General features: G+C 55.3%; 1 protein-coding gene across 1 annotated transcript; it reads left to right on the top strand.

The window, feature by feature from the left end:
- Window positions 1–676: 676 nt before the first annotated feature.
- On the top strand, window positions 677–11408 carry LPIN3 (lipin 3). The gene is made up of 20 exons (XM_059827107.1): window positions 677–787; window positions 2145–2345; window positions 2690–2785; window positions 3554–3765; window positions 4012–4119; window positions 4566–4686; window positions 4843–5272; window positions 6103–6202; window positions 6323–6492; window positions 6576–6669; window positions 6887–6956; window positions 7552–7650; window positions 8119–8177; window positions 8450–8579; window positions 8826–8974; window positions 9142–9228; window positions 10355–10507; window positions 10823–10934; window positions 11033–11136; window positions 11264–11408. Exons 1-20 carry the CDS (start codon window positions 677–679, stop codon window positions 11406–11408), a joined length of 2751 nt encoding a protein of 916 aa, XP_059683090.1.
- Window positions 11409–12473: the final 1065 nt, after the last annotated feature.

The raw sequence follows: 12473 nt of genomic DNA, 5'->3' as shown, positions 1-12473 counted from the left end.
TGCCTGGGGAGGGGGCAGCTGAGCAATGGGGCATGAAGTCCCGCGGGGGGATGCAGAGGGGATGTGGCCCTGGCGCAAGGCGCTCAGCAGCGTGTTTAGCTGGGCGGCTGCAGCACTGCGTTAAGCCCTTGCACCCTGTGTTCGCTGTGAAGGTGCTGCTCAGCATGGGGCTGTTCCTGGGGGCTCTTTCCAAGCCCCCACCCCAAACCCCATGGGCCGTGCAGGTTTAGCTGCCTGGGGTTTTCTCTATGCGCTTTTCAGGTCTGTCTCAATGTATACCCCACCCAGGAGCCCATCAGCGCTGCCCTGGGATCGTTGGGGCCAGCCCAATTGTTGCTCCTCACTGAAAATCTCTCCCCTGCAGCGAGGAGCTCCCTCCTGTTTGCTGCCAGGCCCTGCAGCGCAGCGGGGAAGGCAGCTGGAGGGCTGCCCGCGATGGCAGCGATGCCCGGGAAAGCTGGCCTCAGCAGGCTGGAGGGTGGCCCCGTGACCCTGGCCCTGCTCGCAGTAGAGCTGATGGAGGCACTGAAGCTTCGGGAGCCAGCTAGTGCTTCCCTGCCTTCCCCCCGGGGAGGATCTGGGCTTCGGGTTTACTCCCAGCTGTCAGGGAGAGGTGGGGGGGACAGGACATGGAGCGGCGACTGCGTCTCCCCATGCAGACTGCCTTCCCGGAGGGATGTCTGGGAACAGGACGGAGCTGAGCTTGTGCAAAACGGATCAGAGGGGCTGGGTGCCTGCTGGGGCAGAGGGCTCGTCGGGTGGCACCTGCTTGTCCTCGTCCCTTTGGGTAAGGAACCAACTCTCACTGGCCACCCTCCGGGTTGAGTGGGCGCTGGGGCTTGTGCTGAGAGCCCCCAGGACACCGTGCCATCAGCTGATCGTGCTGCCGGCGAAGAGGTTTCCTTTAGTTCATCCATCGTCATCCTGCATCTTCTCCTTGGGGCACGGTGGGGTGCGGAGTTGGCAGCTCGGGAAGCTGGGCTTGGCCTCTGTGGTTCCCAGCCTCTGGTGTGATGCGCTGACACCAAGACTGTTGTCCTGCTGATGCTGAGTGCTGAGCAAACGGAGCAAGGGGCTCCTCTGGCCCAGGGGCTGGGACCAACGCCCAGCACCCCGACATAGATCTGCAAGAAAATACTCCAGGCATTTCAATGTGTTGACCAGGAGGCAGCTGCTAGCGGTGGGCTGCAGAAAAAGGGGCTGCATGAGAGCCGTTTGGAGCCCGTGTGCCGCCTCGCATGGCTGCGCTGTGAGCCCCAGCATGGACCATGCGGATCTCCGGCTTTGCAGCTATGCCTCTGCTCCAGCATGGCAGAGGGGAGTTGTCTCCCCTCGGGGAGCAAGCAGCTGGAGGACGTGAGCAGGCAAGGGGATGAGCAGGAAGCAGGCAAAGCTTTCCTTCCACGTGTTCTTACTAATGAAAACCAGGAGCTGTGCAATCTTGGAGTGCAGCAGTGCCTTGTGAAAATGGCTTTGCAGAGCTGTCCGGGTGTCCTCCGGGCAGCACGGCCCCTTTGCTGGGATTCCCTGGGAAGGTGGATGACAGTGGCAGGGGCCAAGGCATGGGGACCAGGGAGTTCTGGCTTTAACAAGGGCCATGTCTGGCTGATTCGGCGATGCCTAGGTGGGATGCCTTCACCGCCGAGTGGGAAATGTTAGGTTTGGATTCTGTTCAAAGTGAGCATGTGGTGTATGTGGCAGCTCCTCAGACTTCCCACCTCTCTGTCCCGAGTTGTTTGGTTGGTTTTTTTAAGGACAGGGCAGGACATCTCCTATTGACCAAATTCTTGTTTGAATGGGATGTTAACCGCTTGATTGCAAAGTGTTGCTGTGAGGTAGTATTTGTGCTCCTGAGGGGCAAATGTGATTGTGCATCCCAATGGCAAAGGTCTCTTTCCTTCAAGCTGGATGTGATAACTAGTGCTCTGGTTTCTGTCCTGTTTTCTGGGGCTCAAAGGGGCCCTGGCTGATCTCCATGAAGGCCCTTCATGTGTTTGCCTCAGTTTCTCTGGAGGTTTAACCTGTCCCTATGATGGGGCTGTGTTTGCAGCTGTGAGATGACTCTCCTAGAGTAAACTCGCCTTGCATTTAGCTCCCGGAGCCTTCTTCCCCCAGCTGAGTCTATTCTTGTCTCTCTCTTGCAGTATCAAACAATGAACTACGTGGGGCAGCTTGCTGAGACCGTCTTTGTCAGGGTGAAGGAGCTGTACCGGGGTCTGAACCCTGCCACCCTGACGGGCTGCATCGATGTGGTCGTGGTGAGGCAGCCCGATAACTCCTTCCAGTGCTCCCCATTTCACGTGCGCTTCGGGAAGCTGGGTGTGCTGCGCTCCAAGGAGAAGGTGGTAAGTGGTGCCTGCCCTGGGAGTATGCTTCCTCTCTGGTGTCTCCAGACCTAGGATCTTCTGCAACCTGTGGGTTATGGAAGAACTTCCTTTGGGGGGAATGGGAGCCTTGCTGAAAGGGGTGCTTGCTAATTTTTGGAGGGGACGCCCCTGAATGAAACCCATCCTCTTCCTAATTTTCCTGGGAAGTGCAGTCCTCTTTGGAAGAGGTCCCTTGCCTCGAAGGCTGGGTGGCTGCCAGCCCTGCGAGTAACCCTAACCCATCCCCTCCCTGGGCAAGTGCCTTTCTGTACACCGATGGGTGAGTGGGCTCAGATGGACAGGCTTCTTCTGCCGCTTGCCAGGTTGACATTGAAATCAATGGGGAACCTGTGGACCTGCACATGAAGCTGGGTGACAATGGAGAGGCCTTCTTCGTCCAGGAGTCAGAGGAGAATGAGGTTGGTGATGAAGCAGGTCTGTGTCCTCCTGTGACCACCTAGAAGTGCAGGGTTGAGGTGGAAGGACCAGATTTGAACTGCTCTTCTTCCCCAGGGTGACTCCTTTATCCCCTCTGATGTTCTGTGTATCTGGAAAGGTTCCTACTCGAAGGATCTTGCAACCAGTGTGGAGGATCTGAGCATTGGAACACCCTGAGGGAGCATTAGACCAAATATCTGCATCCCAGACTGTCTTCCCTCCTTGGGCATGGCTGCTGGCCAGCCAGGCAGATATTTCAGAGCTTGGCCTCTTGGGGGACCTTGCGACTGCGATGAGAGTGAGCCAGATGCTATGGCAGGCTGCTCGCTCCACTGGGAAGTGGGATGAGACTAGTTGTGGCTTGCAGAAATCTTGGCAGCTCTTTCCCTTGTGGTTGCTGCTAGCTTGGGCTGGGTTTGAGAGCAGGGAGAGGGCTCTAGAGCCGAATCCTATCTGCAGCCTTTGTAATTCTGGTCTCATGGTGCCATCTCCTGCCTGCCTCTTCTTGCCCATGTTAAAGATGTCTTTAGCTTGTGGCTGGATAGCCCTGCTTTTTTTTTTGTTCACACGTTGTATGTTACAGCACCCCAACAAACCTTCAAAAACCTTTTCCTTTTGGGCCTAACCACAAAAACACCCCCAAGTTGAGGGCTCGGTGGTGTTGGTTGTCCAGTGGCATATGTTGCATAGATGAGAGCCATGAGCTGCCAGGCTGGAAAGGTGACAGGCTCTTCCCATCCCTGCTGCAGGTCAGCATCCCCTCCCGCCTCTGCACGTCCCCCATCCCCACGGAGGAGGGCCCGGAGGATGCTGCTCAGCCCTCTCAGGGGCAGGAGACCTCCAGCGCTGAAGCGACCCTGCGCAAGAGGAGGCGACGCAGGAGGAAGCCCAAGCGGAAGGAGGTGTCAGACTCCGAGGTAGAAGACTGTGAAGAGGCCAGAAGCGAGATGTCCGTGGAGGAGCTGTGCAAGCTGCCAGCCCCCAGGTGAGTGGCTTGCTCTGGGCAGGGTGATGCGGTGGGTCAAGACTGAGATTCGCTTGGTGATGCCCAGCAGTACTGGAACATGGGGACAGAATTTCAAGTTGGACCCCAGCCTCCTGTGGAGTAGAAAGCCAGTGGAAATGGTGAAGTTGGGTATTGCCAGCTTTCCAGGTGAGGAGGCTGGTGCCTGAGAGTAGCATAACTGACCTCTCTCCTCCTTTGCAGTGATTCAGTGTGTTTCTCCTTCGCTGATGTCCCTGAAGAAGAAACCAGATCGTTGCAGTCCCCGGAGATGCACCCTTACTCTGACGGGGAGCTGGCCTCCATGGACAGGTAATGGGCAGAGCCAAGGTGATCTGCTCAGCTTTGGTGAGAGCAGGGGATGTGCCTTGTGGCTGGGAAGGTGGTAAGGAAAAGGGATTCGGGGGTGTCAGGAGAGGAGGGTTTTCCTGGCCTGATATGGTGTGGCTGGAGGAAAGCTCAGAGCGCATGAGGGACAATTCTGGCCATGGTCACAGATGCAAGAAGTCTGCGTGCACAGGGCTCTCCTGCCTCTGCTGTTGAGCTGCTTCTGGACAACTGGTAGCATAGCACTTTGCTTCCCTGGGCCTCAGCTTCCTGTAGGTCTTGCTTGTTTGCCCTGTAAGACTATCACTTACAGAACTGACTCTATGGGAAGCCAGCCTTACAGGGTTCTTGGCCCTAAATGTCCTTGCAGTGACAGGAAAGCACGGAGCTGCAGAGTAGATGAGGTCTAACATCCCCTTCTCTTCTTGTAGCCCCACCCTGAGCCATCCATCTTCTCCCAAAAGCGACTCCGAGCTGGAGATCAGACCGCAGGAGAGTTTTGCTCTAGGGGCTGAATCCCATGTGCAGTGGACCTGGGGAAGGCTCCCTCAGGTGAGTCCCTGCTCTTGCTCTTCTCTAGGGAGTGTCTGAAAGGCCTGCAGAAAGTGGAGAAGACTGTGGCCAGACAGCCTTAGAGGAGTTGCCCAAAGCATCAGGCAGAAGAGGACAACTTCCAGTCCTCAAACCTGTTTTTCTGCTTTCTTTGAGGTGAATAAATCGGAACGAGTTGAACCAGCCAAGTCCACAAAGATCTTTGCTACTGCAGCAACTACTGTCTCTGCAACACTGGTCCCAGCGGATGAGGCAACCTGTCTTGTTGCCACCTCTGAAGGTCTGGGAGGAGGTTCAAGCCTAGCAGGACCTCAGGGCATACCTTGTTCCTCTGCTTTGTCTGTTGTTGAGCCACCACCTGCACCCTGGGATGGGAATGACCTCCACAGGCTGAAGGACATTCCCAGTGCTGTGGGGACAGAGAGCTTGTTGGAGGCTTTCTCAGCCCCACAAGAGAAACAGGAGAGAGGTGGGAGTGTTGTGCCAGAGGTTCAGCCAGATGTGGAACCCTTTGAGGGAGCCACTGCTCCAAGGCAGGTGTGCTCAGAGGGCCCTGAGCCCCAGCTGGAAAGCCAGAGGAGACAAGGTGAGTGGGTGACTGGTGTTGCTGGAAGTGGTGTTTGAGCCCAGAGATGTATCTGATGTGGAGTTACAACCCAGCCCCCCATCCTTCATGGCTGCCCTGGGTATTTGAGGTGTGACACATCTGCTTTGCCCTCTCCATCTGCTACCAGCTCCTTTGCTTTGAGGAGACATTCCTCAGGTTTCCTCCTTTCAGTGGCCGCCCAACTCCCCAGGAAGGCTTTCTTGCCTTATGTTTCCTGAAGTCCATCCTTGGATGTCTCTGCTTTTGCATGCTTAGAAGATTTCTCAGCCGTGTAGACCATACCTTAACTTTGAAGTGTCTGGCAGCACCTGGCCTGTGTCTTCATCCTGAGCAGGCCAAGTCAGGTGGAAAAATCACACCAAGTGAAGCATGCATATATCTCCCTTGACAGTGTATTTAAGGACTTTTATGTTGTTACCTGTGCTAACCAACCTTACTCTTCTAGCCAGCATAAATTCAGAACAAAATTGTCTCCCTGAAGAAGAGATGCTTGGGATTCCTCATTGTACAGAGAGGGAGATCACAAAGTGGTGCTGACTTGAAATGGCACCTTCAGATTGTTATAGCAGAACGTAGGAAGGACTTTGGCCTGTCCTTTGTGTCTTCTTGGCAAGTGGTCACATGCAGTGCAGGTGCCTTGAGGTACTTCTGTTGCTGTTGATTAAGGCAGCTTTTCAAGCAGGAAAAGAGATGCTCTCTTTATATGATATACAAATATGATAGAGGAAAATGTTAGGTTTCTCGATAGATGCTGAGATGGTTGGAAAGGTGATTCAGCTGAGCTCTCTCCCTTCTGTCTATGCATTGAGGATCCATCAAAAGAAGTCCTCATTTGGGTCCCAGTGATGTTTACCTGGAAGACCTCTCCAACCTGGATGAGGAGCAGGTGGCTCTCTACTTTCCCAGGAGGTATGGGTTGCTCCAGCTGGCCAAGCTCACAACTTCTTGAGCAATTCCCTTGAAGCAAAGGATGGAGGTATGTCTAAAACTGTTGCCTGATGTTGCCCCTGTTTCTTCTCTTGCTGGTAGTGACACAGAGCAGAGTTCAAAGCCTGTGGCAGACCCCAGTAACCCTCTGTGTGTCCAGCTGTCATCCGACTTGCTGCCCGACAGCCCCATGGATGCAGACTCTGATTTGATGCCTGCGATTGCCCTGTCGCTGTGCGGAGGCCTGGGGGGCAGCAGGCAGATCTCTCGTGGTAGGTGGGAGGGGAAGGGGAATCTGCTGTCCTGAAATCCATTATATACACCAGTGGCATGACAACAGCCTCTGTCCCACCAGAAAAGTTCATGGAGCACATAGTCTCCTACCAGCAGTTTGCTGAGAATCCAGGACTCGTCGATGACCCGAACCTGGTGATACTGATCAACAAGAAGTGAGTAGCCTGCTCTTCCTGCTGCTTCATCCCAAGATGACCAGTGTGGCCCCTTTGTCCCTACAGAAACACTCCTGTAGGAGTGAGTCCATCCCAAACAATGATTATACCACAGTAGTTGTGGGAGGGGACCTTCTGGCCATGCTTCAGGCTGGTGGTCTGGAAACAGCCCTCGCTCCAGGAGCAGTGATGTTCCCATCCCTCTTGCTTCTTCCAGGTATTACAACTGGGCAGTGGCTGCTCCCATGGTCCTGTCCCTGCAGGCTTTCCAAAGGAACATTCCTGAGGTCAGTGGCACAACACATTTACTGGCTGTGCTTCTCAGCAGGGCTTGATGAGTGCAGTGGGGCTGCAAGAGGTCAAGCTGCCCATCTGAGGCTTTGCGGGCAGAGCTGAACATCACTCCAGCCCACAAACCCTGAGGTCTGTCCTTCCCCCGGAGGTACCTCAGCGTGGCTTTTAGATACCTGGGTACCACTGATGCCTGGAGAGCGGAGATTTCCTTGTCAAAAATATCCTATTCTGATGGTTGTATCTGTGCAAGGCTGGCCAGAGCCAGAGGCGCTGGCAGCCTGGAGGATTTGGGACTGCATGAGCCTGCTCCAGGGCTCTGTAGACCTGGCTGGGATTGTATGGAATAAGGCATCCAGATCTCTTTTTTTTTTTTTTTTTTTTTTTCAAGCTGCATGAAGGGAACACAAGTCGTTGTACCCTTCACCCCAAAACCATCTTAGCTCACAATGTGGCAGGAGTTGCACATCTTATCCCGTGAATAATTTGGCAAAGGAAACCCTGCCTAGACAAGGGTCTCCTTAGCCTGTTGGCAGCTGAGCCTCTCTGGGCTGAGGACTGACTTCATCCCATGTTCTGCCACGTTCGCAGAGCACCATCGACCGGCTGGTGAAGGAGAAGATGCCCAAGAAAGGCAGCAGGTGGTGGTTCTCCTGGAGGAGAAGAGAATTCCCAGCAGAGGAGGTGTTTGCAGTGGCGGCTGTGACAACCGTGTCCCCAGGGCACAGGAGTCATTCTGGTGGCTGGCAGGGGTGAGGGTAGGAGAGCATCAAGGTCCTGGGGATGGCCTGAGGCTAAGTATGAGAGGGACCAGAGAGATCTGGTGGCAAGTTGACTTCTGAAGGCTGTTGCTGTCCCTTTGGGTCTGTTAATACCCAAGCAGCGTTAACCAACATTACCAACAAATAGTTATGCAGTAAAGTGGACCTTGTGCCCCTCATGCCACATCCCAGGCACCACGTGCGGTGGGACAGGGAAACCAGCAAGCACAGCACTAGGTTGTGGTTCCTTTTCCATGGGGCAATGTCCTCATGAAGGCAGGGGGATGCGTTGCCACCTCTTTTCTGGTATCACCACTCCAAGTGGTAAGTAAAGCAAAGCAGCCCCTGCTCCTGCCCTTGGCACTGAGGTGCTGATGACACCACTCTCTGCCTGCAGCAGTCGAGGCCAGGGAGAGCCAACGTGGAGACGCTGCAGCATGACTCTGCTCGGCAGAGGTGAGTGCCTCTTTCCCAAGTTGCCTTTAGGAGTCTATGTATGATCTTCATCTCTTCTCCTCCTAAATGACCAGTTATTCCCAAGTCTACCTAATGTGTGAGGGCAGAAAGCTCTGTTAAGGCTCTGGCTGACTCCAGTCTAGCCAAGCTCCTCCATGGCTGCTTCCTGGTGGGTGCATTGTCCTGGGTCCCCTCCAGTTATCTCCTGGTGCTCATGAGGAAAGCCATGGTCTGCAGAGTAAAGCCAACATGCTCTTCCTTTTCTTGTGCAGGCAGGAGGAGGAGGTGTCATCCAGTGACAATGAGCCCCTGCACCCTGGGGACATGTTAGCAGAGGATGCCCCTGCACAGAAATCTCAACCAACCTACAAGAAATCCCTGCGACTCTCCTCCGAACAAATTGTGTGTACTTTACTCCTTCTCCTTCACTGTCTACTTGTGCATGTAGGGGTGAGAGAACCCTTAAACAGGGATTTCTCTACTCCTGACCTCGTGTTTTTATAGGGCATCCAAGTATTTCATCCTGGGTGACCAACCTGTAGAGGCTTGAGGTCTCTGGTCTGGCCAGATGGCAGTCTGGCCTCTGGCAAGCCTTGGACTGGTGTGAATTGGTGCTGGTGTACCGCTTTTGTTCCCCCTCTGCCACAGGGAAGGCTGAATCTGCAGGATGGCCCCAACGAGGTGGCATTCAGCGTGACGACTCAGTACCAGGGCACGTGCCGCTGTGAGGCCACTATCTACCTGTGGAATTGGAATGACAAGGTGGTGGTCTCGGACATCGACGGCACCATCACGAAGTAAAGGGCCTTTTTCCCACCCCACATGCCTGCTCCTCCCCCCCGCCCCGTTAGGGGGAAGTGTCCTTTCAAGGCTTGCATAAGCAACCAGGAGGGACCACAAACCGCATCATCTTCCGGATATCCACCAGGTTGGATCAGCCTAACGCGGTCTCCTTTCCTTCTAGGTCAGATGCTCTTGGGCACATCTTGCCGCATCTGGGAAAAGACTGGACTCATCATGGGATCGCCAAACTCTTCCACAAAATCCACCTGTAGGTATTGGATCAACTGAGGCTGAGGGGAAGTGGGAAGATGATGGAGGAGAGGCTGAGTGGGAGGCAGAGTCAGGGTTCCTTAATCACTGATGCTGGGCAAAATAGCTTAATTTTCTGCCGTCAGAGATGGTTGATGCTTGCTGCGCTGTCTGGATGATGTTGGGGGGTGAAAGCAGGGGCCCTGCGCTGGGAGCAGACGCTTGCATTGCCTTCCCTGGGCGCGGAGCGTGTGTCGGCGGAGGCTTTGCTGGGGAGATGTACTGAGCGCTGAAGGAGATGAGATGGCACAAGATCACCCCTGAGAGGCCACAGGCGCAGCCGGATGCCTTTGGGTCTCTGTGCAGCAGTGACACGGGGGTCCACCCAGCATTTGGGTGCCGGGTGCCTCCCTGGGTGCCTCCCTACCGCTTCCTGTACCCCCAGGGGACCGCCCCGCCCCGAGGTGCGGTGCTGTCCCCGCACCCGGCGGAGGCTGGCAGCGGGTCCCCGCGGAGCCCGGCCTTCAGCTCCGTCCCTGGCACCTGTGGCCACTAAGAGGCACTGTGGGCCCGCGGATGGCTCGTCCTGCCCTCGGGGGGGACACGGGGCTCCCCCTCCCCGGGGCGCTGCGGGTGCGCTGCTGCGGGGCTGGGGCTGCCCTTGCTGACACCTCGGCTGCCTCCTACCCCCCCCGATCCCGCAAGAGCACCGCACCCCCTCTGCCCGAGGTGCCCATCCAGCCGTGCTGGCTGCTTGGGGGTCTGCAGGGGCTGGGCCCAGCTCCCCACAAGCCGCAGGCAGCCTGGTGTGAAGGTGCTGGCCGGGGGTCCCGTCCAGGTGCACGGGTACCAAGCAGCAAAGGGTGCTCCGCAGTTGGGATGGGTGTGCGGCTGCTGGGAAGGGCCTGGAGGTGGGTACAGGGTCCCCCCTCCAGTCCTGCTCCCCAGCAGCAAGGCAGATGGGGACTGGTTTTAGCCTGGGTCCCTGGGTAAGTGAGTCATATTGTTTGTGAAGCCACCTTGCTTGCTGAAGGGGTGAACAGCGTTTGGGTTTAGGTCAGGTACTGAGCTGCCTCCTCTTCAGAGGAGCAGGGGCATGCTTTGTCCAGGGCACTGCTCAGAGGGTTTCCCTGTGCTCTTTCTAGGAATGGCTATAAGTTCCTCTACTGCTCAGCCAGAGCGATTGGCATGGCACACATCACCAAAGGCTACCTCAAATGGGTCAACGAGCAAGGCTGCGCCCTCCCCAAGGGTCCCATCCTGCTTGCCCCCAGCAGCCTCTTCTCTGCCTTCCACAGGTACAGCAACCTCTCCTCTTCCCCAGCCCTGCACCTCCTACGTCCCTGGGGACGGCATCCCCCTTCCCCAGCTCAATGCTGAGGGATGTCACAGCCTTAAACTGCTTTTGGCTTCCTTGGTGCAGGATGCCATTCATGGGAGGCAGCAGGGGAACTGCCTGCCCTCCCTGGAGCTTCATGGTGAAGCTCCTGATGCACAAAACCTCTCTTGCCCTTCAAATCACTTCTTTGAGCCCCAGGCAGCCTGGCTGCCCACAGTGCTGGCTAGCTGATGCCACTCTGATCTCTGCTCTGTGCATGTGTCTTGTGCTGCAGGGAGGTGATTGAGAAGAAGCCAGAGGTGTTCAAGATCGCCTGCTTGATGGACATCCAAAACCTGTTTGCCACGAAGCTGCCCTTCTACGCAGCCTTTGGGAACAGAGCCAACGTGAGCGGGTCTCCTGGGGAGGAGGGAGGGCTCGGGCTGGGGCGGTGGTGATGGTGCCTTCCTGCAGCTCTCACGCCTTGCTGGCCTTCCTTGGGCAGGACGTCTATGCCTACAAGCAAGTGGGCCTGCCGGAGAGCCGCATATTCACGGTCAACCCCAAGGGAGAGCTGATCCAGGAGCTCACGAAGAACCATAAGTCAACGTAAGCGACCTGTTTGTTCCTCAGCATCTTGGGGTTAACCTGGATTTAACGCAGAGAAGCATCTCATGGGGTAGAAAAGCAAACAAAATGCCTCCAGTGCAATCCCCCTTCTTTCTTATCCCCATAGGTACGACCGGCTGTCGGAGCTGGTGGACCTCATCTTCCCACCCCTGGGACAGAGTGGGAGCGTTGCTCTGGTGTGTTCGGAGTACAGCCACTTTGCCTACTGGAGACCTCCACTGCCTGCTGTTGATTTGGATGCCTTCTCCTGATCCCATTATTTGTGGAGACCTGACCTAGGGCTCTCCTGTGCATCTTCTGCCAGGACTGGATGCTCCAGATGCATCTCCTCCTCCCTGTTTGCTGCTCAGGCATTTTGCATTTCTAATATGGGTCGTGTTCTGTACTGGAAACACCCCTTCTCAGGAGGCCAAAGAGGGGTAAGAGGGAGCTCTGACTCTACAAAAACTCCACTTACTAAACTAAAATTCCTGTAAGCTGGGTCTCTTCATGTCCTTAACACCTTTAAAGCCTGGCTCTTTTTTAAAGATGGTGGTGGGTCACTGTCTTATTTATTGATGAGCCTCTGGCATAGCTATTTCTACCTCCAGTATGACCAGTGTTCCCAGACAGTCCAGCTACCTGCAGTTTGGTAGCTGATGGAGTGAAGCTGTCCTGTGGCTTAACAACTCGTTAAGGTGAATGGAAGCGGTTGGGGTTTTGAGTGTTCTTCACTAATAGCAATAATTAATAAATAGTGCCTTAATCTAGGCTGCCTCTTGTCTGCTGTAGCCCTGTGCAGGGAACTGGGAGCCAGGCTCCGTGTCCTTTTTACAACCGTCGTTGGGTTTATCCTGCTGAAGTACCTTGCCAAGGGTGTCTGGTCTTGGTGGAGACGGGGGCAGGACCTGCAGCTTCCTCAGCCTGTGGAGCAGCTGCACTAGAAAACAACTTTTTTTTTGGCCTGCTATCTTCAGATAATGTTGCAAAATTGATTTTAATACAGGAAGCAAACCCTGGCTTTATGTGTGGGTGCATAGCGTTGAATCTCTCCTGTACTGGCAGCTGCCACAGTCTTGTGCCAGGGCAGGAGCTTATTCCTGTGTTGGAGCGTTCAAGGAAAGCTCAGCTATCCTAAAGCAGGGTTGGGCTGGGACTCAACCAGCCTGTCCCCATGCTGGGAGCTCTTAGCTGTAATTACATAAAATAAAACAGGCAGGAGCACTGCTGGGCTCCTTCCTCTAGGCTGGCATCCAGCTTCTCCTTCCCTGACCTCTGGGTGCAAGTGTAAATCATCTCCTTCTAGTCTGCCTGCCCTCTCTTCTTCTCTAAATAGC

Source organism: Gavia stellata, chromosome 20, assembly GCF_030936135.1.
Source record: "Gavia stellata isolate bGavSte3 chromosome 20, bGavSte3.hap2, whole genome shotgun sequence".
In the NCBI taxonomy this organism is placed as follows: Eukaryota; Metazoa; Chordata; class Aves; order Gaviiformes; family Gaviidae; genus Gavia; species Gavia stellata.
The sequence above is the reverse complement of the archived record's forward strand: the minus strand, read 5'-3'. Positions and strand labels throughout refer to the sequence as shown.